Raw genomic sequence first — 27,364 nt, 5'->3', positions numbered from 1 at the left:
ACATTTCATCCTTTTTTGTCTCAACAATACATTTAACAGGAAGTTAAGATTTTGTCTGGTTTCCTGTCACATGATCTGTAAAAACACAGACAAGCAATTTCGATTTATTTGATACTAGAACGCATCCTACAAATACATGAGATTACTGTGGATGTGGATTAATGCAACAGTTTTACTACGATGGTGAAGATCTACAATTCCCATGAACCGTTTTGCACACATCGGGTGACAGTTGAGAACTTTAACATGATAAAGCTACAATTTGACAACCACAAGGTTATCAAACGCTCAAGGTTTCTTCCTCATATCGTCTCAGTAGTCTCACAGTTGACATTTCTGGTTTGCTCATTAGAGCTAAATGTTATATAATACAATTCTTAATATATTTATTTTTTACATTGTCTACTGTTAAATATGCTCTCCCTAGATGTTTGCATCAATACTATCTACTATAACAATGTAAAGAATTTCTGTCCAGATGCAACACATGGATCTCTCTTGACCATCAATTAAATCAATGTATTAAATTATTAATGAACTTGTAGTTTTGTTGTGTAGATGTACAAACCGCACCACGAGCAAGTGAATATATTGGTGTACATGGTGGTGTACACCCTTAAGGGATTGAATAATGGTTATAAAATAGAATGTTTCCAAGCTACCTTTGCCCTAAGAGACTGTTGGATCTTTGCTCTATCAGACCAAGAGCAATTTGTATTCACATCAGAGCTATTGATTTGGTTTAAAACGCCTGCTTCATCACTGTAAGTCATTTTTATCATCATATATACAGTATGCACAATAATATTAGTTACTCGAAGGTTTCTGTATTTCACTATATACTTTTATAATTATCTATCCATAGTATTCTTTTTGTAGAAGCATTTAGTATCTGACGTATGAGTTCCTACGTAGACTTTATGTTCATGCCCTGCTCATTATACAGTAGTATAACACTCTTCTCTCTTCCAGCATTTTTGCACTGTAATTTATATCTTGTTCTTTATAATTTATCTCCGAGCTTGCTGGGGGGATTCCCAGTATTACAATTTCTTTTAGGGTGTAACAGACAGTCAGCTGTACGTAATAAACTGTTAAATCTTGGATGATTAGTTGTCAGTAGTAATTTTTTTGTGTCTATATCCAGAGCACAAGCATGGCTCGCAAATCTGTCTGCTGTAAACTCACCGGTTTGGAGGTTGTGCTCATTGTTCTGTTCCTGTTAATGACTGGAATTGTAATAGGGCTCATTACCATATTAGGTCTTTACAGTAACTCCCAAGAGAAAAGTAAGTTATGTTCTATGCTCCTAGCTATGTTTGAATTTAAAGATACTGGATTACTGGATGAAGAAATTGTATATTACAGTTCTTGATTGCAGATCAAATATCATACTTGAAAGCTATACAGAAAGGATCTTTTCTAATGAATTGATAAGTTATTTGAATATCTTACACAGAGGATCCAGAAGTTCCCAGTGTGTCTGTTAGTCCTAGTGAAAACCCCTATCTGATTGGAGTGGGTCGAGCAGATTGTACTGGGCCGGTAGCAGATGTGCCTCTGGTGAGTGTTATATTTAAAATTTATGTGAACAATACTTTTCTTGACTATGGCTGAGGCATGTTTCATAAAAAGTGAATGAAGTGTGAAGGGTTTGTGCAGCATAAGATGAGAGAAGCTCATAGAAGTGGATGCAAGTTCATGTAAACAAGCAAGAAGGCAAAGTATTAGGCCAAAAATAACCAGCCGGAGTCAAAATGCAAAACAGAGACAGAGAAACAGAGACAAAACTGTTATTAAATATTAAATTTTATTTTAAATATAATTACTATGTATACATGAATTAATAAGTCAATGAAACGGGTCAAAAGTGTGTGTGTGTGTGTGTGTGAGCGAGCGAGCGAGCGTGCGTGCGTGTGTGTGTGTGTGTGTGTGAGTGAGTGAGAGAGAGTGTGTGTGTGTGTGTGTGTGTGTGTGTGTGTGTGGTCATGCTGGCCATGTTTGAAGGTGGTGTGGTGGCTGGGAATTAAGGTTAAAGCATAAAACCACAACTTATATCTCAGGAGGCTTTCTCACACTCACACTTTTTTTTTTTTCTTTCCAGAATTAGAACACCTTTATCAGTAGCATTGCCTAAGTGAGTAGCTTAGCATATTATCTAAAATAGATAATGAATATGGTTTAAATGAGGCTGGTTTTTGCAACTTTCCATATAAAAGGTTAAAAACATTTAATAATAATCATTGCAAAATTGCCTGAATTCAAGTATGTAAACATATTATATTCTCAATATCATTCTATTCATATATATATATATATATATATATATATAAATTCTTAAACCTCTCACTGCATTCTTTACTTGCACCTTACTTGCACACTACATATCTAATAAAAAAATACCTCATGCAAATGTCATATATGTAAATACTTATATATATATATATATATATATATATATATATATATATATATATATATATATATATATATATATATATTTAAGTTTAATATTTATACTTGCTGTGATTTGCTTGTAGCCTCACTTATTTCATTGTACAAACTGTGTACATATGACAAATACATTTGAAACTTGAACATGAATATACTGTATATTGAACTTCAGCAGTAAAACAGATAAATCATTTAACTGATTGAGGGTTTCGGCAGGACGGGGCGTTCACTGGCACCCCCACAGCTGGTTGCGCCCTGGGCGAGCCCTAACCCTAACCCTGTGCCTAAAAACAGTGCTACTCAGTGGTTACAATGCTGGACTCCTATTTGGAAGGCCATGAGTTCATAATCCAGCACCACCAAGCTGCTATTGCTGGAGCCTTGTGCAATTTGCATTAAACAAATGTTTTATTCATACATGCCACTAAAAAAAAAAATTTACAGTTTGCCACCTTTTTAAACTATAGACACTAAAGTCTGTCAATTCAAACAATAAATGTTGGAAGTTTAAAACACTACTTAGCCTGAAAAAGATCATCTAAACATTGTGTTAACATTTACACAAGGATGCTGTGGTGTTTTTTTTTTATCTTATTATATATATATATATATATATATATATATATATATATATATATATTTTTTTTAAGATGGGCTATGCTAACCCTGATCAGACTGCAGGAGGAATCCACACCCGCTTGTTCAGCAGGGCTTTTATTGTGGATGATGGCAACAAGAGAGTGGTGTTTGTGAGTGTTGACATGGGCATGGTCTCGCAAAGACTCCGACTGGAGGTAATTCGCATATACAAAAAAAAAATCGCCTATATTGAATTCTACCTCAGGCTGGTTCATATCTCACACTGCCGGGGTTCTTTTCAGGTGCTCAAGGCGCTTGAGGAGAAATATGGGACCCTCTATAGGCAAGACAATGTAGTGCTGAGTGGAACACACACACACTCTGGTCCAGCAGGGTATTTCCAGTACACCCTCTTTATGATTACCAGTAAAGGCTACATCAAGCCATCTATTCAAGCTCTCGTGAATGGGATTGTGAAGGTGTGTTCCAACTTCATCATTTTGCGCCTGCTGTACAGAATGTTCAATCAAAACCAATTCACATGTACAGTTAGCCTTATTATCATCCTGAATTGTAATGTGCACTGATTGTCTAATGTTTATGCAATGACAATGATCTGCTCCAGAGCATTGATGAGGCGCATAAAAGCATGAAACCTGGCAGAATCTTTATGAACAAAGGAAATGTTGTAGGAAGTAACCTTAACCGGAGTCCACACTCATACATGAACAACCCAGAAGAGGAAAGAAAAAGGTATAATGTGTAAAACGAATACTTTACATTTATAATTATATATAGTTATCAGTGGTGGACGGTAACAAAGTAATTGCAACTCATTAATATCATTCTATTACTTGAATAAATCGTGTGCTAAGAGTAACATTAGAGTCTTTTCACATAAACTGAGTTGATTAAGCAAAGAGTCTTCTGACACAAATGTGAATAATATATAGACATAATATTAAAACCATAATAATTCATAGTACTTTAGATACTTTAGTACAAATGAAGTTAAATACCTTTGTACTTTTACTCAAATGAATGTTTAAAAGGAGCAATTTTACTTTTACTGGAGTCATATTTTACCCAGTGTATCTCTATTATTACTTATAGTATGTGTACTTCGTCCACTATTGATAGTAATAATCATTTATAAAAAAGTAGATCATTAGTAAGGAACTTGATTCTCAGACATTCCTCAACATTAAATATATTGTGAAAAATTCTTGTTGTACATGAGAAGTAAAACACCTTAAGACACACTTTTGAAGGAGAATATTTAATAACTGGATGGTATTATATACCCCAGTGTGAATCTCCATCTTGTTTTTTTCCTTATTATTTGTATTATTAATCTGATAAAAAATATATTTTCTTAGACTAGATTTTCGCAATATATGAATATATATATATATATATATATATATATATATATATATATATATATATATATATATATATATATATATATATATACACATTCGCTAATTTGGGGTATGTATTTATAAAATTGTACTTAAAACAATGCAAACATATTGAGTTAAACTATCTTAAATTTTGACATTTTATTAAAGCTTATAGTAGCTGCTTGTTGAGGAGTGCATGGGGGATTTCTCCTTTAAACAAATTCACATGTTTCTTTCTGTAAAAAAAAAAAAATACAGCATGTGAGTATGCAAGGTGAAGCAATTTTTACATTTGTGTTGTTTTTAATAATAATTGCAAATGGCAAGTTGACAGCCGTTCTTAAAAAAATCTATATAAAATATGAAACAACATTGTATTTACAATTTGTGTTTAGAAAAATGCAAATTTTGTTTTGTTGTGAAGATATATCGGTGTCACGGATAGACCAATCGTCAGAAACCGGGAGTAATTTAAAATGTTCTTTATTAGCAAAAATACACTTAGCTGAGTGCTTCCAGCGAAGCGGCGCCAGGAACATGGAAACACACAGAGCAGTAGGTGGTCCATAATAATCTATGGAGTAATCTGTAGATTGGACGGTGAGTGAGGGGAAATGGGGGCCTTATAAAGGGGAATGTAAATATGTAACAGGTGTAGGTGATTAGTGGGAGCAGGACAGTTATAGGTGTTTAGTAGGAGGGAGAGGCTGAGCGAGAGTGTTGAGTGCAGGAGGGAGGCGTGGCTTGTGGTTCTCTGACGATAGGCATCTAGAATATATAATACATTTTTAATACATATTTTGTATTTGTATTTTGTATTACATTTTCTATTTAAAAGAAAATGGAAAGGAGAAACAGAGCAAGCTTACAGGCTTAAAACCTCAACAGTGAAAAAATGCCATCGTTTACTGCTGTTGTTATTTGCTGCTTTTAGATTCAGTGTTTGTTCACACCGTTTTAATTGAATCCATCACTATGTCGTGAGCAAGGTGATCCAGTGCGACTGTTCTGAAATTACAAACAATCAGTTTACACAATAGCAGTTCATAAAACTGTACAATTTTTACATGATGAGGATTATACAGGTTTTGCTTAGCGTACTGATGTTTCACCTTCATCCGTGACTTGGGACACTTTTTACTGCTGCTAGTTGACCTGTACTCTGCCATTTTGCAAGCGGCTGTGTAATCTTGCCATCACGCTAACCCATAACTTGAGCAGCCCAACTAATTGATAACTGCATTCCTTAAAAATGAATGTCGTTATCAATTATCATTGATTTTATCATTGTACATTGCACATTGTACATAAGGTGTGTAACTGGTTAAGATTTTATCTACAGGTACAAAAACAATACAGACGAGCAGATTGTAAGCCTGAAGTTCACTGATCTGGATGGGGATGGATTGGGAATATTCAGGTATGCCGGCTTTTTACCCAGTATTTAATACAAGCTAACATTTGACACCTACATTTTAAATGTATTTTTTATATGTATTTTTGGTATCAAATTACAATGTTTAAAATTATATATTTAAAAATGCACTTTCCTTTGGATTTCTCTCAGCTGGTTTGCTGTTCACCCAGTCAGTATGAATTACACCAATCGCATGGTGAGCTCAGACAATCTTGGGTATGCCTCCTATCTGTTTGAACAAGAAAAAAACATTGGGTCTTTGCCTGGTAAGGTAAGATGTTTTAGTTCTTTTTAGAACTACAGCTCACACCTGAAATGTGTATAATAATTATAAAACTGCAATCAAACAGAGAAAAACACATTTAAAGATTGATTTGTTTTACTCTTTAGGGCCCATTTGTAGCAGCGTTTCCCACAAGTAACAGTGGAGACGTGTCTCCTAACATCCGTGGACCGATTTGTTTAAATACTGGGGAGAAGTGTGATTATATCAATAGCTCCTGTCCCATAGGTGGGGTGAGTTACCTCCAGTTATTCTCATATAACTCATATAAAAGGAAATCATGATGACCTCTAGTATTTTCCCACTCCTGTGCTGCATAGTGTAATGTTTTGTATAAAGCAAAGTCTATCTTGTTTTTTTGCATCTTCCTTGTTTTAGTCTCTACTCTTCTGCTGATTGTATTCACAGACTGAAATGTGTGCTGCTTTTGGACCGAGTAATGACATGTTTGAAAGCACCAGGATTATTGGAGAAAGTATCTATAAAAAAGCAAAGGTACTTAGAATGCATAGATAAATGTAATATTTTGTGCTCTGAACCTCCGCACTAACACAGTGTATTGATATGCAGGAACTTTATGGCAGTGCGCAGCAGGAAGTACATGGTAATCTCCACACTGCGCATCAGTGGGTCAACATGACGGATGTAACTATACAGATTAACTCCACCCACAGTGTGAGTAACATTTGATTAACTAGATTTTAACCCCTGTTCCTGGCCATTAAATCACTCTCAAGTTTTTTTTTTGTCATAATAATTAGCATGTTTTAGCAAACCATGAGTGCCATGATTCACATAGTTTACATAAAAAATATAGGGCATAGTTTGAATTAGGTTTAAAATCATTAATGTCTATGACTATCAGGTCAAGACGTGTAAGCCTGCACTTGGCCACAGCTTTGCTGCAGGTACAACAGATGGAGGCGGAGCACTTAACTTCACACAAGGTACACCAATCTACATTTTATGAGCTAGTTCATGCATGGGGTGCATTTAGCAGAGCAGGAACTCCTGAATGAGAACAAGATCAATCCATCAAAGACCCAGACCACCAAACTCAAGACCTAGATCCAGACCAAGACTATTACCCTGAAGGTAGATCTTTCCTGAATACTAAGACCCAAACCAGTACCTGCAAGTATACCATACTGAGACAAAGACATTTCCACAAAAGACAGCACTAGACCAGTACCCTCAACAATAAAACCCAGACTAGTCTCCACAGGATTAAAATTTAGATCAGTATAGACAAGTAATCAAAAGCCTTTGTCCCCTGAAACTGAGACCTAATTAGAACTATCAAACTGAGACCCAATCAAATTCCCACAAGTCTGAAATACTGTATAGACCAATGTACTCAAGACTGTGAACCAGACTAATTCCCTCAAGACTGATAAAGCAGCCCAGTGCTCCCAAAACTAAAATCAAGACCCAGACCCACACTTGCAAGGTTGAGATCCAGACCAAGACCAATCCTTTGAGAGTGAAAAGTACAAGAACATGGCTCAAACTAGTCCCTTAAAGGTTTAAGAGAGAACAACCCGCTGAAGTTAAAAATCCAAAACAAGACTTTCTTTTGTTCTAAGTTTGATACCCATACACAGCCTTTATAGGGTCAAAATCCAGATCAATTATGTCACGACTAAAGATCTGAAACCCAAACAGCCTGCTTTTTGTGTTGAGTTTGAAATGCAGGCCTAGACTATTCCACAAACCCAAACCATTACTACAATTTCAAATTTCAAAATTGTATTTTATATATTTATAAATCGTCATGGGAGATATTTTATTATTAGCTGATGGAGTAGCAAATTTTGCACTCTGTAAAGTATTAATGAAAATCATGTATATACTGTATGTATAAAGACATTTGCAGCAGTAAAGAAACAGCTTGGAAAGAGGTGATTACTTCCTTCAGCAAAGAGGAAGGTAGAAGGCAGTTTGAATCCAAAATCCAGAATCCAAATATAGACAGTGCTCTCAGAAATGAGACTCAGACCAAAGGTAGTTTTATGCCTCACGTGTTTTCAAGGAAATGAGATTGAAGCTCCAACTCAAATGCATAATGGATATGGTGAAATATGGAAGTAGAAAGCATGGTTAGAAAATTTTCAGTTTTGAAATTTAATTAATATGTAATTACTAGGTTTTATTTCCTGACACATGTGGCTTTTATTTGTCCATCTGTAAGATTAAGTGTAAAAGAAGGTCATGGAAGTCTTACATATAAAATATTACCACATGTTTTTATTTTTCTTATATTATTTCTTTAAGCACTTGGTTCTAATGTTGAATCTGATATCCACATGTACAGGTGCAGTTGAAGGAGATCCATTCTGGGATGGTATTCGTGACACCATCGTGGGTAAACCTTCCAAAGATATTCAAGACTGCCAAAACCCCAAACCCATTCTGTTTAGCACTGGAGAGGTAACAAAAGTTATAGTACAATACCTCGTTAAAGCTTAGACCACTTTCCATATATACTTAATCTACAATTTATTGGTTTTCCAGATGACATGGCCACTTCCATGGCATCCGGAAATAGTGGACGTACAGATCATCACGATTGGACCAGTGGCCATAGTGGCAGTGCCAGGAGAAGTGAGGTAGGTTGAGAAGGACACGTAACCAATTGTGTTAAGATGGTAAGTGCATGTCAAGTGTACAGTTTGAGATAATTTTTCCATCGTATTGTTCTAGCACTATGTCAGGAAGAAGGATCAGACAGGCAGTAAAACAGGTGAGAACATGCGCACATACTATCATGTAAATATCATAAAAAATGTTTAGTCAAGCATTTAAGTGTTTGTAAGAATCCTGGGCTGCAATGTTGCAGAAATAGTGTCCCATAATGTTATGAAGTATCCTCTGTGATAAAGAATTGCTTCACACAATAGCTTAGGTGTTTCCATGAAATTATGACCATGTCCATGAAAAAATATCCTATGTTTTTGTTGTAGGAAGAACATCATACACACTTTTGTGTCAATCAAAGAGCCACAAACTGTAAAAGTCTTTAAGCTCATGTATGCAAAAGAGGGCAGGTAGCGTTCTTCTCAAAGACTAAATTAAGATGTGTTGTGATGCAACACTTGAGCAGATGTTCTTAAAGATATTACCCAGTTAGTGCCCAATTTCCAAATATACAGTATTTATAATATATCATTTAATATAATATTTCCAAAAGTATTGGGTCACTTGACCTTTCCTGCTATATGTGGATCTTTTTCAAACTGTTACCTCGAAGCTGGAGGCACTCAGGACGTCTTTAGATGCGCTATAATACAATTTTGCATTCACTTGAACTTGAAAACCCAAACCTGTTCCAGCATGGCAATACCCCTGTGCACAAAGTGAGCTCCATGAAGATATGGTGCTTTGGAAAGGAAGATCTTGAGTGGCCTGCTATTATAGAGCTCTGTTCTCATCCCTACTGAACACCTTTGGGATGAATTGGAACGCTGACTGCACCTCAGGCCTTCTCACCTTCATCAGTACCTGCCTTTCATAATTTCCTTGTGGCTGATTAACACAAATATCCATAAGCACACTCCAAAATCTAGTTGAACATCTTCTCAGAAGAGTGGAGGGAATTATAAGAGCAAATTGCGACTAAATGTGAAATGCAAAAAGCACATACCGTACTTATGACCAGGTGACCCAATACTTTTGGAAATATAAAATGTTTTAAAATCAGGACTTTATCTTCATCATATAATAGATATTAGAAATAATTCTTAAACTAAAAAAAATGTATAAAAATCAATCTATTTATCCTCAAACCAAACTGAAACGAATGTGAAATTATTGACTGTAATAACCTTGCTCAATGGTATGGGTATATTTATCTTTTTTTTTTGTTCGCTTTAGGAATTGGAGACAAGAAATGCTTTTGCCAACACTGAAGTGGTCATAACTGGCCTCTGCAATGTCTACACACACTACATTACTACCTATGAAGAGTACCAGGTATCAGCAAGTAGCCATTCGTTTTTGCTCTCGTCTGATGACCCTAAAACTATACTTTACTTATTTTTTTGATGTACAATTAAAATACAATTATGTATGTTTTGGACATTCTGCATGCTTGTGTGTAGTTACTGAGGGAATGTTTATTCATAGGTGCAACGGTATGAAGGTGCTTCCACCATCTATGGGCCTCACACTCTCTCAGCCTACATTCAGCATTTCAGAGGCCTTGCCAAAGCCATTGCAGAGGCAAGAAATATTTTATATACAGTACAGACCAAAAGTTTGGACACACCTTCTCATTCAAAGAGTTTTCTTTATTTTCATGACTATGAAAATTGTATATTCAAACTGAAGGCATCAAAACTACTATTAACACATGTGGAATTATATATGGAATTATATACATAACAAAAAAGTGTGAAACAACTGAAAAATTTCATATTCTAGGTTCTTCAAAGTAGCCACCTTTTGCTTTGATTACTGCTTTGCACACTCTTGGCATTCTCTTGATGAGCTTCAAGAGGTAGTCACCTGAAATGGTCTTCCAACAGTCTTGGCCGTTTAAATTAATTTGCGTTAATGTGTGACAGCCCTAATATATATATTTATTACAATCACTACTAAACAAGTATTTTTGTCTTATTTGTGCCTTTAACTTCATGGGATCAATTGCTCTTCTGCATAGGGTAAGACTGGAGAATTACCAAAAGGTCCTGATCCTCCTTTTTTCAAAGAGAGTCAGCTTTTCTCACTACTACCAGTCATACCTGCGGATAAAACACCAACAAACACTACCTTTGGTCAGGTCCTGGAGCAAGTCAATCCTCAGTATAAAGTGGTGAGCCAAACAGATTCTGGTTACCCTATTTACCCTGACTATGCGATTCACAGGGAAGATTTCATTGCTGGAGTTTGTGTTTGTGCAGGGAGAGGTTGTATCTGTTACTTTTGTTGCTGGAAACCCCAGGAACTCCGCAGACATGGTAGGGCAATTGAAAATCTAATGGTATATGTATATTTAAGTGCACATGAAGTGCTCCTAATCCTGTGATCCTTATTATTTTAGAGAGACAAAACCTTTGTCACAGTGGAGAAGTTTCTTACTGCTACCAGCACATGGGAGGTTGTTCATACAGATGCATCATGGGAGACGAGGTGAGGAAGCTTTAAATGACACCTTTTTTTATGTACATTTTATATACAGTATACACTAAATCAGGGGTGGCCAACCAGTCAGAGACCGAGAGCCACATTTTTTTACTGTGTTACCGCAAAGAGCCACATCATACACATGGGCACACATGAACATCACCCATCCCTTCCTCACACACACACACACACACACACACACACACACACACACACACACACACACACCTCTTCTCAGCCAGATTTATGTGTAAATGTCACACACCAACATAATGACAGAAATTGACTCGTACAGTTGTAAGACCACAGGACAGTCATTTTCAACAATGAACATTGTGTGTGTGTCTCACACACACACACACAAACTCTCAGTTTAACCAAGTCCACAAACGAAAATATAATAATTTACAATAGCGTTTTTCTTTTACTATGCATGTTACTTAGTGGGACTTTTGGCATTCCTTGCCTTGAACAATCCCCTTCAAATCTGCCTCGTATTCCGTTGTTGCCACTCGAAGCAATTCTTTAATATGTGTGTCAGTCAGAACAGATCGATGCTTTGATTTCACGTGTTTCAGGGTAGAAAACACAGACTTTGTGTGTGTTTTTTTTGTATGTGCGTGTTCACTTCGCTTGGGTTCAATACGGTATTTTTCGTCAAATGCACATGCGCGTGAGATGAATATACCGCAGGGCTGGGCAATTAATTTTTACAAGGGGCCACATGAGAAACCTGAATTGTGTCAGAGGGCCACACCAACGATAATATTTTAGGGATGCACCGAAATGAAAATTCAATTCAAAAGTCAATGAAATTAATAATTTTTTGTGTTATGCCTTTTGCCTTGGCACCATCACTGGAAAACTTTCCTGCCTTTTCAAAAACGTCCTCTACAGACGGAGTGCGCATGCTCGGATTGACTTTACTTTTCTGTGCCGCGTTCTTCTCATATTTAGAATGCCAATCGGGATGTTTGGATTTCAGGTGATAAATTAAACCCGACTTGGAGAAACTCTTTGCAGATACACCCCCTCTTGAAATTTCAGCATTGCATGTTTTGCACATCGCTATCTGCACACCGCAGACATGTTGCTCTTATCCAGATAACCGTGTGCTGGCTGCGCTTTTTTATTGCGTCATTACAATTGTGGTTCGTCTGATATACCGCAAAGTTTCCCAGTAGGGGCAAGCTCATTTAAGTCTTAAAATACCGTATTGAACTCAAGCGAAGCGAACACGCACATTAAAAAAACAAACAAACACAAACCTCGATATGAACGTAGGAGCCGCATGAAACAAGTCAAAGAGCCGCATGCGGTTTGCAAGCCGCAGGTTGGCCACCCCTGCACTATATAGACAAAAGTTTGTAGAAATCTGGTTATAAGATCACAAGGTCATAAGATTTGTAAGTGCTTTTTGAACATCCCATTTCACATTTTGTTCCCCTTTGCTGTTAAAATAACCTCCACTCTTCTGGGAAGTTGTTCCACTATATTTTGGGATATGCTTGTGGAGATTTGTGTACATTCAGCTACAAAGGCCTAAGTAAAGTTAGGTACTGATGTAGGGTGAGGAGCCCTGAGGTGTAGTTCATTATTATTCCAATTCATTCTAAAGGTGTTCAATAGGGTTGAGGTCAGAGTTCTATAACAGGCCACACAAGATCTACCACACCAAACCATGTATTTAATATATACATGAAGCTTTCTTTGTGAACAGGGGCATTGTCTTGCTGGAACATGTTTGGGTCTCCTAGATGAAGTAAAGGGAACATTTTATGCTACCAGATCCAACGAAATCCTATACAACTGTGTACCTCCAAGTTTGTAGTCACAGTTTGGGAAGAAATGTTCTCTCATGTTCTGTTTAGAATTGTGCATGTTTTTATTGAAAGCATAACTGTGGCCACTTATAAGATCACTTCCTTAAAGATGTACTCTAAAACAGAGTTATCTGAAAAGCGTATTCATTGATAAGGCAGAAGCTGAATCAGGGCCATACTGTGTGATTTTATAGCACCACTAATTAACAACAAGATTATCAACAGAATTTGATAAACCTTTAAGAGGTTATACTGTATGTAGGTAGTTTTCTCGATTGTGTACAAAAACATTCAGAAATATGAGGCGATATGACAAGCATTTAGGTGAGAAATTTTCATTAGTCAATATATGATGTTTCTCAGGTCTTTCTGAGGCTAGAGAAATGAGCAATTGTAGAAAGTATGCAAAGAATAAAAAAATCAGGATCAAACAATAATAATCATTTTCCTGTTACATCATATCCTGAAGTGTTTTATACTTTGCACGTCACAGCAATTTGCCCATGCTTGCGTTTATATATTTATTAAAGAATATGATATTTTTAAGGTTTAGGATCATCTGCAAAACAGTTAATACCGTTAAAATATCATGATCATGGTAACAAGAAACCGAGTTTCTTTTGCAGAAAAACTCATCTAGAGCATTCGCATGGACTGTTGCTAAGTGGAGTGTATTCATTCAAGTCCAGGTGTAAATTGTTTCTATAAAAACCGAAGAAACCCGTGATATGACTTGCAGATTGTTTGAACTGCTGTTACAAAAAATGATCCAGCACATTCCGACCAATCAGAATTGAGAATTTCAAACAGTGATGTGGGATAACTATTCAGAAACCTCCATAGTTTGTAACTTTCCTCTAAAAACTGGTGCTAGTGGGAAGGACTTAGGACGACAAATTTCACCTCTGTTATGAATGGGACATGAAATTAAAAACTCAAGCACAACCTACACAGGATATTATAAGTGACTTTTATGAGCTATAATCTTCGACTTTTATGACCTTCATGTACATTCTGATTAGGAACTTATGCTTAAAATATAACTTTGGGATTTAAATGATTTGTTCCAATTAAGCTAATTCAACATACTTATGTTAAAATGCAGCCAGAAATGTCTTATTTTTCTTTGGTGAAACCTGTGAGCCTGCTGGTGTTTGTAATATAGTTAAGTAAGTTTCATAGCATGTCTGAAGTGGCTTTTTGTGGTCATAGTGTTAAAATTGCTTCCCTGAAAAGTTAAAACAGGTCAAAAGTAATGACAGCAAGATTGATATACGGTCTATAAGCTGTGTGTGTGTGTGTGTGTGTGTGTGTGTGTGTTTTCAGATTTCACTGGATTAAAGGGACAGCTGGTCAGAGTAACGCCACAGTGGAGTGGCATATCCCTCTTTCAGCAGAACGTGGCAACTACAGGATTCGTCACTTTGGCCACTCGAAGAAGTTTGGTTTTCCCAGTCCTGTGATCACTCCATATGACGGCACTTCGGATACGTTCAGAGTCACCAAAACACTCTATTCCTATTGAATGCTTAATATTGCCACCATAGAAAAACATCCAATGATGGAGCTGCTTCTGTTCAATTTGTTCAATGATCAATGTTCAAAGACAAATCGTGGTTGCCATGATCACTGTGTACATGTGTTAAGATAATATCTTTGTAATATGGAGTGTATGAAATAAATCCTTTGTAATTATTCCAAAGCTCCCGAAGTAAATATTAAGTAAATTTCCACAAAAAAGTAATAAATATAACAGAAACAGCCATAGAATCAAACTGAATTTATTGATGGCTTATTGACACATTGAGATTATCTCATCACTTTGTTGAATTTTGCAGCATGAATTTGTATATAAAAAAAACACCTCTCTATCACCCTTTTTTGATTTCTCATCCAGTTCTTGTGCCAGTCATTGCGAGAAATGATTTGCATTATCCTAAAACAATGTCTTACAAATAGCGTTGGAATTCAGGTATAAAAAATATGTTCTAAGTGCTTAACACACTTTAATACTGTCACTGTTTAGGCAAAAATCTGACAAAATACATCACATTCTTCATCCAACAAAAGATGAGGTGGGATATTCAACAGTTTTAGTAGGTAGCAAGCTTGGGAATATTTCTATATATGTCAAGCAAGTAAGAAAAAACCCTACAAAGCTAAAAAAAAAAAAAAAAAGAAAGAAAGGAAGAAAGGAAAGAACACAGAAACTGTATAGCAACATAAAAACATATATATATATATACAGTACACACCAAAAGTTTGGACACACCTTCTCATTCAAAGAGTTTTCTTTATTTTCATGACTATGAAAATTGTAGAGTCACACTGAAGGCATCAAGGGCTATTTGACCAAGAAGGAGAGTGATGGGGTGCTGCGCCAGATGACCTGGCCTCCACAGTCACCGGACCTAAACCCAATCGAGATGGTTTAGGGGTGAGCTGGTCCGCAGAGTGAAGGCAAAAGGGCCAACAAGTGCCAAGCATCTCTCGGGGAACTCTTTAAGACTGTTGGAAGACCATTTCAGGTGACTACCTCTTGAAGCTCATCAGGAGAATGCCAAGAGTGTGCAAAGCAGTAATCAAAGCAAAAGGTGGCTACTTTGAAGAACCTAGAATATGACATTTTTCAGTTGTTTCACACTTTTTTGTTATGTATATTATTCCATATATAATTCCACATGTGTTAATTCATAGTTTTGATGCCTTCAGTGTGAATCTAGAATTTTCATAGTCATGAAAATAAAGAAAACTCTTTGAATGAGAAGGTGTGTCCAAACTTTTGGTCTGTACTGTATATATATAAGCTTTTGCTATATCAAACTTTCCTGATATATTTCTTTTATTAAAGTAAATCCTGAAACACATGCACAACTACCACAAACTTTAAATACCAAATAAATCAATATCAAAGCTCTATGGCAATATCCTTAGCAATGGAGCAATGTGTTTTCTGGATTATAAACTATTAAAGTTCTAACTGTACATTTAAAGGCAGTTTTAATAACCTACAAAACCTTGCTTTTAAATTCTGATCTCAGGTTGCACAGTGTTGTCTCTTTAAAGAGCTGCATGGATGGACTTATTTTCCCCGAACAACTTATGTATCAAAGACATTTCAAGACAAAAACCTGCAAATTTCTATAGTGTATAATGGAACTGACATGAACTAGAAAAAGTGGCATTCAGGCAACGTTAGCATTCATCTGCGCAACTTAAAACGTATGTTCTAGATCCGAATGGCCACAACAGACTCTGAGCTGCTTGCTGGTTCTTAGAACACGCCGTAAGCATCTCCACGGGTGGTGATGGCAAAAGCTGGATAGCCCTCATAGGTGGCGTAGGCTGCAAGATCCTGCCCCAGTGTCAGGGTTTGTTTGAGCTGAGAAGCAGCGACGGTGCCAGTGGTGTTAGCAATTGCATAACCTGAGCAATGGGCATGGGGAGAAATAAGAGTTAATTGTTGTATTGACAGAAAATGTAGTATTTACAGAATCTTGAGAAAGTTCTAAGTTGAATTTATTGTCCAGTCGCAAGGATTGTCAACAAGAAAACACGTTTAGCTAACTAACACAGAAATTCCAACCAACCATAAACAAGCCAGGCTTAATGTTTTTTTGTCATTAGAGACCACTTGATAATAATATTAAATTTCATACTCAGAACAAAGTCTATGTTACACCAATGACCAAAAGTATATTGACACCATGCTACTGAAACCCATATGCTTTTTAACATCATATTCCAGATTTAGTTCTCTGTTGCTTTTATAAGAGCCTCCACTCTTCTAGGAAGATTTTCCTCTAGATTTCGAGGCGTGGATGGTGGGACTCGGGAGATGATGTCAGGCAGGAAGCAATAAAATTGGTGTGTAGGATCTGATCATTATATTTTTTAAACTTATTGAAGATCATGTAGTATTTAATTGGAAATAACGTTTTGTTATTAAGAAGTTGTTAGAGTTTTCACATATTAAACCATTTTTATTGAGTTTCATTGAGTTTTATTGAGGTATTGATTACAAAATTAGAGTATCCTTATTTAAAGATTTAGTTTTCCAATTAAGTCAAAGTGCTTATTAAGTAATTTTATTTAGTAATACAGTATACATAATACTGATTTTATATTTGTAAAACCTAAAAAACAAAAAAAAAAGATAGTGGAAAAGTTCACATTTAGGATTATTCAAAAAACAATTCTCTATTTCATTTATTCCCTTTTTTTATTTGTTAAATAATATTACAAATATTTAATAATTCCCAATCTGACTAATAAAAAAAAGCTTGCTCAGCTTGCTCAAATTCAAGCTCAAGCCAGTAATGCAATGCTAATAAAATTATAAAAAGTATATTACAGACCTTACATACCTGGGAATGCCACAGCAGCAGTGGCGACGGCAGCAGCGGCGGCAGCAGCAGCTGCAGCAGAAGTATCGGCGCCCTCTGTGTGTAGGCCCAGAGTCTGCAGTGTGTGCTCCGCTGCATGGATTTTAGCTTCATCCACTGCTGCACACAATTTTGCTGGAGTAAATGGGTGTCTGTAAATGAAGAATGGTAAGTTAAGGTAGGTCTCAATTAAAAGCAACACCAATGTCCAAAGAAAATCATCAATTTACAACAATCTGCTGTACATGATTTGTTTAATGTTAAATGTCAAAAGGTTAAATGATACTATAGTTTTCTTCTTCTTTTTTTGGCTTCTCCCATTAGGGGTCGCCACAGCAGATCATCTGTCTCCATACTACCCTGTCCTCTACATCTGCCTCTTTCAAACCAACTACCTGCATGTCTTCCCCTTACCATGTCCTTAAACCTCCTCCTTGGCCTTCCTCTTTTCCTCCTAATCCTCAGCATTTTACTATATATATTGTTACTATATACCAACATAACCCATGTCCCTTTTCTGCACATGTCCAAACCATCTCAATCACCTTGTCTCCAGAACATAGAAAGGTCAAAATTTTAGTATTACTAGTTTTAGCATTACTAGTTTTGTTCATTTATTTATAATCTGTTCATTCTCTAGGAAAGGTAAGGTCAAAGAATTTTTTTTTTTTGCCAAAGACAATAATAAGAAACAACAGACTAGAGAAATCATAATCTGGAGTTCATAAGACATTAGTTATTAAATAATGATATATAAAAGTAGAAATAAATATGTCTAATAGTGATATCAAAAAAAGTATGCATTATACATTATACATATGTTCAATATATATTATTTTATAGCAGTTAAAAATAAATAAAGTGCTTGCATTTATTACAAAAAGGAAATTTAGAATTAAGGAGTCCTCTGCTTACATGTTAGGGTACTGAGTGGCCAAAGCAGGGATGGTGACTTTGTAAAGGAACAGTTGCCTCTGATCTGGTCCAATGGCAGAGTGAAGTTGGTATAATGGCTGTCCCCAGTTATTCTTCTGACAAATATCCTCCAAGATCTGTAATATAAAAGGCATTACTGTGTATTTAATATATGTATGGTTTACACTTTTAATCTCATCAAGAAATATTATCTTATTATGAACATTCAGTGGCGGGAGTCAGGGCTAGCAAAGCCGTCTCTGCTAGCCTAAACACTATCAGAAGCACTGACCTACAATTACAATCTAAATTCAAATATTTGTTCAATGAAATTTTATTAATTTATTCCCAACAGTTTATTCTCTTCATTTCGTAGCATTTCTCTCAACTGCACTGCTTCCAGTAGGTGCAGGTGGATGTTAGATTTTTGTCCAATCAGATTTCAGCCTCTATATGCTGCCATGTCAGTCTAATCTGCCCAGGGACTTTAAAGTCAGTACTGCTGGCCTTCTTACCTTAGTCTCTATTAGCAATAGGTCTGTTTCTTTAACCAATCAGATTTCATATTTGCCTCACAGGGCAGCTAGCTGGCCCAGAAAAGCGCTCTGAAATACTATGCCATATTTCCTAAAATGACATTATTCATTAGGCAATTAAAGTTTAATTAAAATCTTTGTATATCTTGTTACCTATTCAATCTGATATTTAATACTTTATTTTATTCTTTATATTCACTTAATTACAAAAGAAACAGAATTGTTTATAACATAGTGACCAAATATAAGAATTAAAACAAATAATATTGCATTATAATAAACGGATTACTTGAAATGGTGACACTTTTGTGTGTTTACCTGTGGAGAGTGTTTAATTCCCTGTGGCTTCAGTGTGACGGGATTCATGGGCGTGAGTTCCATGCCAGGGAGAAGGTCATAGAGTTTGTCCTCAGAGTGTTTGTCAGACTTTAGCTGATACGTGGGGCAGCCACGGCCTACGCCTGTGTAGGCGAGGTAGCCTCGACCGCCCAGCCCGCGCACACCTGCCGCCCCTACAGGCATATTCATGTAAATTTCTAGGAATGCAAGAAGGCATTGAATCGAATCAAATCACCAGAAATCACCTGGGCTTCGATCAAGATTCAGAGAGCTCCAAGCCAGCACAGTACAGACTCTGATACATTGTCTAAGTAGCTTTGATTTGTGATGTTATTATATATGCAGATTGATTCTGATGTCCCAATTTCTAGCAATCACATGACTGTATTATGCAGGCATAGAGAACAAGATAAAAAAAAAACGTGCTGCACCAAATGCCACATAGCTCATCTAACAAGCAAATGACACACAGAATAAATATTTCGCTTTTTCATATATGTCTTGGCTTTTGTTGGTTCAATAAAATAATATATGTTTGATCAGAAGTTTTTGATTTGAATTTGGTCAAAATATGCAGGGATTTGTGAGAACTTTTGGGAGACTCTCACCTCTGACAGAAGGTGGACGCACCAGACCTCGAGGGCTCACATGGCCTTTAGCAGTAGGGAAGCGGAATTGATTGGGCAGAGCTGCGTAAGCATGAGGAGCATAAAAGACCGGGGCACCCATGTATGCGGCTGAAGGATCATACATCTGACCCAGTGTGTAGGTGTAGTCGCCCTGCAGCAGAGCCGCCCCTCGCCCCCCTGTGCCACGAGTGTAACGCACATAACTGTCCTTATCCACTGGCTTGGCCAGCGTCACTTCTATAGGAGAGCCATCAATCACCTAAAGAGAAAAAGTGTTTATGATCCTCTGTGTTATTTGATTGAAATGTCCTGCATTATATGGAATGAAGTTGAAATGTTGCAGTCATTACAAGTTTTTTCACCTTTCCGTTTAACGCATTCATAGCTGCAATGGCATCCTCTCTCTGAGAGAAGTGAACAAATGCATAGTCCCTGATCTTCTTCACCCTCTCCACTGAACCTGTAAGGATGTCACATAATATCTTTCAATTTTGCCACCGTAAATAACTTCATGATTTTAATTACATTTATACACAGAAAAGAGGACAAATAACAGCTCAAAGGTAAACAATTTAATAACTCTGGAGGTGTAAATGCTGTACAGCTCTTAGTGTTTTGAAATATTCTTTACATTTGAAAAAGTCATTCAGGCAAACAACCGTTCATTCATCCTTAGTAACCACTTTATTCTGGTCAAGGTCATCAGAAAGCTGGAGTATATCCTAGCAACACTGGACATGAGTTGGGAATAAATGCTGGATGAGATGCCATTGCAGATCAATCCACTATTCATAGACCCATTTACACATTCCTAAATAAATAAAAGTAAGAAATAAGAGTAAATTATACTGTACTTGAGAATTTCCTTGTCACTAAGATACAAGCAACTTTTACTCTCTGCACAACAAAATTTATGATTCAACGTGTACTTTTATTCCACTATATTTTAATTGACAATGAACATTACCAATTACATTTTGCACCACTGTTGAAGATGCCATTAAGGCTCAACACCCCTCTACCCACATCTGCTGCTTTTAACAAAAAGAGCTAGAATAAACTTTCTTTCGGCTTCTCCCGTTAGGGGTCGCCACAGCGGACCATCCGCATGTTTGATTTGGCACATGTTTTTACACTGGATACCCTTCCTAATGCAACCCTCCCCATTTATCCGGGCTTGGGACCGGCACTAAGAGTGGCTGGGGTTGGTTCCCTGACCAGGGATCGAACCCGGGCCGCAGCGGTGAGCGGGCCACATCCTAACCACTAGACCACCAGGGAACCTCAAAAAGAGCTAGAATAAATTTCCAAAAGTTTCCAAAAGTTTACTTGTACATAGTTTTACTTAATCTAAAACTTTTGACTTATTATTAAATTGTGTTTATCTATTGAATACTAAAGGTTCTTCATCTTTGTGACATGATACTGTAAGTTTATTTGTTACTTATTTGAAGAAACCAACTTTAAAAGATTGTTTTTAAAGATCTATGTTCAATATGAGTAAAATACTTATCAGATATTCTAAGACGTTAACTCAAGTCATATTGGAATTGGTTACTATTAACTAGTAAGTTCTGCATTAAGGTATCTATACTTTTACTCAAGTATGTTTTTCAGATACTTTTTACACCTCTGGTTCACATCTAGAGACAAATTAGATTTGTCAGGTTGGAAGAGACCAGAAATCCCAGTGGAATCCGACTTGGACTTTGGGTGATCATGCTTGTAGGCACCATAGCGTAGTGGGACGTAACTCTATGTAACTCTTCATATTCTTCAAATGTATCAGCACAATTCTTAAAATCTCTATGTTAGAACATAACAGTATTTTAGACTTCCTCAGCAGCAGCATAGTCCACCAACACTAAACCTACTTACATTTAATTTCATAAATAAACTCTTGCTATCTTCATCCTGACTGAAGTTATTTTATGTTTATATGTATGCGTATATGTAAGTGTATGCATAAATTCAAACAGTGAATTTTTTAATTACCTGGTTTGATGGCATTGAACTCCATCTCAATAGTTTCTTCTGTGGTGGCCAACATGAGGTTCCTAATGTACAGGATCTTCACAGTGGACATTGTGTCCTCATCCACTTCTACTTCTGGCTCTGCCCAGTCCACAGCAATGGCGTGACCCCACAGCTGGATCCGGCCTGTAGACATCAACACAGAAGATTATACACTTAGAAAAAGTTAAAAAAAACGTGTGCATAGATTACCTGGAAGCCTGAAATTGTGTTTTCGAAGCACTTTGCAAACACTATAAGTATAGTAACCCTCAAGAAAAATTTGGTTTGATATTTTAAGGACGTTTTGACATCATTAAAAGGTTATCCACATTAGAAAAACCTCTTTAGAAAGTCATACCCTTCAACAGAAAAATGAACTTTCAAGCAATCCTTTTTTCTCTAAGAGTGTGCTGATAGAAGTGTTTATCGCTTTCTATCTGTTTTTACCTGGCAGCAGTTTCCTCCTGGCCATGGCTGCGGCACGGTGGCTCTCGTACTCAACAAAGGCAAAGCCTCTATTCTTGCTCTTGTCAGCAGCACTGGGGTAAACAATCACCTCCACCACACCATCAGTCACCTTCTTTATCTCAGCCAGGATTTCTTCTTTCTTTTTCGTTTTTGGGATGCCTCCCACAAACAGGCGGCAGTTGTCTACGCTGGCACACACCCCCAGCAGACGACCGTTCCTAAAGTAATGAAATGACTTAGCGGTGCACTGCAATCTCAAATTCAATCATAACTGTTTAGACCTGGTCCTACCTTATTTCATAATTATTGAGTTGCTTCATGGCATTCTTGGCTTCTTGTTTTGTACTGAAGGTGACGAAAGCATAACCTCGGTTGTTCCGTTAAAATCCATCATCATCCGTACTTCATATATTTTGCCAAACTTTAAACATAAAAAGAAATGATTACTACCAGAATCATAGCCTTTCTTCTTTAATAATAATAATATTAATAATAATAACAATAATAATAATAATAATAATACCAAGCTAACAAAACATATGCAACAATAGAAATCCCATCCCATATGCAACAATAGAAATATTAATGCTTTGATTTTAAATGTATTTTAATTTCTTTTTTTTTTTTTTGACACAAAGAAACTGTACAGAAAACCCAATATTTTTGCGTTAGCAAGACGATGTGGTTTAACCTAATCAAAAACTTCTTACTTTTTCACACAGAGGAACCAGCTCATCCTCAAAGAGGTCTCGAGGTAATTTACCAATAAAGATTTCACTGCCCCTCTCTGGTGGTGGACCTTCCCAACCAGGTGGTGGACCTCCATATCTCCTCTGGCCATTTTCCTTCAGGACAGATTAAGAACCGTAACAGACAGCCATGCAAACCAAACCGAACACCCATAGATCAACTGATGGAGATCTCAGTATTCTGTAAGAAACCATTTGTACAGAGTGCCTCTGTTTTTCTTATAAAACCGTATCCACATTATTATGATCATATTTACCATCACTGTAGTGATTCTGTCCATTTTCTAAAGGGTCAGTATTGGTTTTGGCATTAGGATTACCACAGTGTTGATATTCAATAATTTAACAGGATATAGTATATAGATGTTTGACATGATTTAGAGATATAAACAGCAATGCTCATTTTTTTGCACAGGGTGGTGCTATACTCTTGAATACTCATTAAAACCAAGTGCTATTTCTACACCAGTAATTTCAAAGTGGACAAGCCTCATAATTCTGAATTCAAATGTGGGATTTCTAAGTAAAATATGGTGGAAAATTACCTCCTCTAGGATTCCACTTGGAAATATATTTATAACCAAAGAACCCTTCTCATGACATATTATATATATATGAATATGACTGAGTATTTTATTATATTGAATATATCACATGATACTGACTGTGCAAAAGTCTCAGATACCTTAAGCTCTTCTGTCAATTTTGTCTTTCATGTATATTTTTAAACACAAATGATCTATATGTCTTCCAATTATGTATTTATGTAAAGTCTTCCTACGTCAATGATGCACAGAAATGGTTGTATTCTGTTAAAACTATGTAAAAATGTATTATTTGTTAAAAAAATAAATAAATAAATAAAAGATCATAAATCATTTGTCACGAGTTTTTCAGGAAGCCTGGAATAACCTGAAAACACCATGATGCTACCATGCATGTACGTCAGGACAAATTGTGATTGTGTAATTAATTGTTTTAAATGGATGTGTCACTGATGACTGTACCTAAAACACTTTACTTTTTTAAAGGTCTTTTCACTTAATAGAATTTTTTTTTAATGTGCTTTGCTAGACTTTTGAACAGTACTGTAACATACCTTCACAATAAAAAAATGACCATAAAGCTGAGTTCTATACATAATAATAATTTTATACAAATGTTTTTCCTTCAAAATATGAAATGCTACATCAACATCATTTTTGCATTAGTATTAGTTTTGCCATCTCATTTCTTCCTGGAAACCTGTGTGATTTTCCCAATTTATGAAATTATATTATCATTTTCATAAAAATGTTGAGTGTGCAGCAAACATGTGTCAAATAAAAGTATGGAAAGATTGACTCTAGAATTAAACGATGTCCTGTGCAATTATGAAAAGAGAATGATCTCACAGGGCCTCTGTCCCAAACATCTCTCTCTCTCTCTCTCTCTCTCTCTCTCTCTCTCTCTTTCCCTTTCTCTTTGGACTTCGGGCATGCTGGGTATTGTAGTCTGTTGTCAGTGGTGGCTCCTACCTGGTGCAATTGATATCCTGTACTCTGGATGAGAGCACGCAGTGCAGCCTCTTTCTGCATGCCAGTCAGTCCATCCCCGCATTTTTGATTGGTTTCCATTGTGAGTGATTATCAGCAATAAATCAGCAAAATTAGGGGTGCTCACTGAAATTAAATCAAAGTTCAAAGACACGTGAATGACACGGAGGAGACGCTGATTCATGCTCAGAAGCTGTTCCAGCTCTTTTATTTTTTTGCCTTGTCAGGATGTAAGAGTGATAATTCATTTAACTTGTAGCTTTAGGAAAACAGATGTCAGGTTACAGTGCAGAGCAGTGTAATGGTTGTGCATATTCTGCAGATAAATAAATAAATAAATAAATTGACTTTACAAATGGTAAAAGCTACAGGATCTGGTAGGATATGTATCAGTCACTCTCTCTCTTTCCGATCATCATGCAAAAGAACGTCTCATGTACAATGATTTTCTCTTTCTAATGACTAGTATTAGCATTATGACTGCAAAGAGATATTTTTTCTCAACTCCAGGTCAAGGACCACGGTGTAATTATTAACTGAATTGAACCAGCACAACTGTATTTGCTTAAACTGATGGTATAATGCTGTGTTTCTTTCCCAACCTTTCCCCCTCAAAATGAGCATTTGGAAAAGAAATCCAGTAAAATGGCTTTTGTGCATGCTGCTTGTTCAGCCGATCAGACCAAACCTTATTAACCCAGATGAGGTTGTTGTGTAACCTGCTTGATTGAATCACATGCGAAGAACATGGACTACTTCTAATAATCAATGAAGTGCCTGTCTTTGTCTCTTTTAAGCTTTACTTGATCAAAGCGGGGACATGAAAACCCAACGCACTCTTCCGGCACAAGGGTCAGATGAGACAAGACTGGCGTTCATGTTCAATTCATATTTGCACTTCAGCGTCATGATTATTTCACACTGCATGAGTGCATGACACAGTGGTATAAGGAGAAGCTTTTTTTCTGTCACCACGGTAAAGCAAGCTTTATCTGCCTCGCTAACACACACACAAGCACTCATCCTGAATGCTTCAAGTATCCTGAAAGGAGAACTAGGCATTACAAGCTTGCAATCGCTGATGACTTACACTGAAACAAACTCTGGCTGGCAATTAGCAACCGGAGCAATTGATTCAAGCAGAGAAGATCGTTACGACTGCTGTGATGATCGCGCTTTATTGACAACATCAAAATAAAACATGTAGGCACCTCTGATAATAGTCTGCTTTGTGGCCAAGCATTAGGCTGCACATTATTGAGATGGCCATAATACAGAAGGAGAAAAGTCCATTAGTGAAATCCGGGCTATCTGCCATGCTCTCCACTCTAGCCTGGTTACCGTTTGCATAAACAAGATAACTAGACGGCAGCTTATCTGCCTTAGATCTGTACCTGCTTTTTTGGGGCTTTGTTGACCAAAGCTTAAATACACACAGAACTGAAGGCCACTGCGTCCTGCACTGCCTAAAACGGACACTTGCTCTGCTTAACGTGTCATTCTTAGTAGTATGAAGGATACTTTTCTCTTTAATTGTGCAACTGGAAAATGAAAATCCAATTTTCAAGAAAGTTAAATCGATGCCTAATGGCATTATGCCTGTACTAAACAAAGCCATTCATTTCATAATGACTGTGTTGTGCGCCTATCTTTTTCCATGACCATATTTGTCACCCAGAAGTAATTAGCAAGTGAACACACAACCACAATGCACAAGGTTACTAGACACATTTCAGATCCACCGTGAGAAGCAAATGTTCTCTTCTTTATCAGCTGAACTAGGCAAATAAGCGGTGTACAACGGTGTGCTCGTCAGCGTTAGATATCATAAAGGAAGTATCGATTCTTTTTTCTTTACATCCCATCTGTTACCATGAGTCCAGTTGATTCATTATGGTGGTTATACGTTTGCTTTACCCCACTCTAACGTCCTACTGTACCTTTTCAATCATAATAGAGTCCAGCATCATATCACAGGTGGCAAAGAAAAAGCAACATACCAGCAGGGTCCAAGAAAAGTGAGCTGCCTCAATGAATTAAATCTGAAAACAAGAAAATTGGGACTTACCTGAGCAAATTTCAGAGATCACCACAGGGAAGACTCAAAGCTTCATTCTGGTGAACTGGGCAACATGTCACTGGGGTGATTCTGTAATCACATCATATCAAACTCCAAAGGTTCACTGTCCTGGAGCTACTTTACAAGCTGGATGGGTTAAACGTTAACCAGCACTATCTCCCCCACCCACACCCCCCTCACTCTCTCTCTCTCTCTCTCTCTCTCTCTCTCTCTCTCTCTCTCTCTATTTCTATGTGTTCATGCAATGCTTTTTGTCCAAGAACAGAAAATCCTTGGCGTCTCCAGCCTAGTGACCGCCCTAGAACCGAGGCCTTCTACAAGTTATCTTCAAAAACTTTCCATTTTACCTGCTTATTCCCTTATTTGGTTGAACTTGTTTTTGTATGTGTTGTTCAGGTTGGTTGTACCACGTATGTGAACTTCATGGTAGCACATGTGTTTATGGAAAAAAAAATGCTATAGCTTATAAATTTAATATTATATTCTTATCTACATCTGATTTAATGTTATTTCTTAATTATAACAAAAAGCATTATATTGTCACACTACCGCTTAGGAGTAATTTTGTCAACCAAGAACCTATTTGCAGAGTTTCACAACACAGATTAGTTTCTGAGTGAATGTGA

At 36.7% G+C, this 27,364-nt stretch overlaps 2 protein-coding genes across 2 annotated transcripts; one reads left to right on the top strand and one right to left on the bottom strand.

Moving 5' to 3' along the window:
- The first annotated feature begins 528 nt into the window (after positions 1–528).
- asah2 (N-acylsphingosine amidohydrolase 2) lies at positions 529–14,781 on the top strand. Its single transcript, XM_046853322.1, has 21 exons — positions 529–764; positions 1,148–1,289; positions 1,460–1,563; positions 3,105–3,248; positions 3,336–3,512; positions 3,659–3,786; positions 5,782–5,859; positions 6,007–6,127; positions 6,247–6,372; positions 6,548–6,634; positions 6,710–6,814; positions 7,005–7,086; positions 8,454–8,569; positions 8,654–8,748; positions 8,843–8,882; positions 10,013–10,111; positions 10,265–10,360; positions 10,800–10,952; positions 11,041–11,097; positions 11,181–11,269; positions 14,413–14,781. Exons 2-21 carry the CDS (start codon positions 1,157–1,159, stop codon positions 14,609–14,611), a joined length of 2,229 nt encoding a protein of 742 aa, XP_046709278.1. The 5' UTR covers positions 529–764; positions 1,148–1,156; the 3' UTR covers positions 14,612–14,781.
- A 1,052-nt stretch (positions 14,782–15,833) lies between these two features.
- Positions 15,834–26,821, bottom strand: a1cf (apobec1 complementation factor). Its single transcript, XM_046854863.1, is given in 13 exon segments — positions 15,834–16,512; positions 17,454–17,623; positions 18,387–18,523; positions 19,241–19,434; positions 19,870–20,149; positions 20,253–20,350; positions 21,886–22,050; positions 22,354–22,592; positions 22,666–22,753; positions 22,756–22,795; positions 23,085–23,219; positions 24,641–24,784; positions 26,727–26,821. Coding segments are annotated over 12 exon segments (1,797 nt in total). The 5' UTR covers positions 24,740–24,784; positions 26,727–26,821; the 3' UTR covers positions 15,834–16,360.
- Positions 26,822–27,364: the final 543 nt, after the last annotated feature.

This window comes from Silurus meridionalis, chromosome 7, assembly GCF_014805685.1.
Source record: "Silurus meridionalis isolate SWU-2019-XX chromosome 7, ASM1480568v1, whole genome shotgun sequence".
Taxonomy (NCBI): domain Eukaryota; kingdom Metazoa; phylum Chordata; class Actinopteri; order Siluriformes; family Siluridae; genus Silurus; species Silurus meridionalis.
This window is presented reverse-complemented; position numbering and strand designations above follow the sequence as displayed.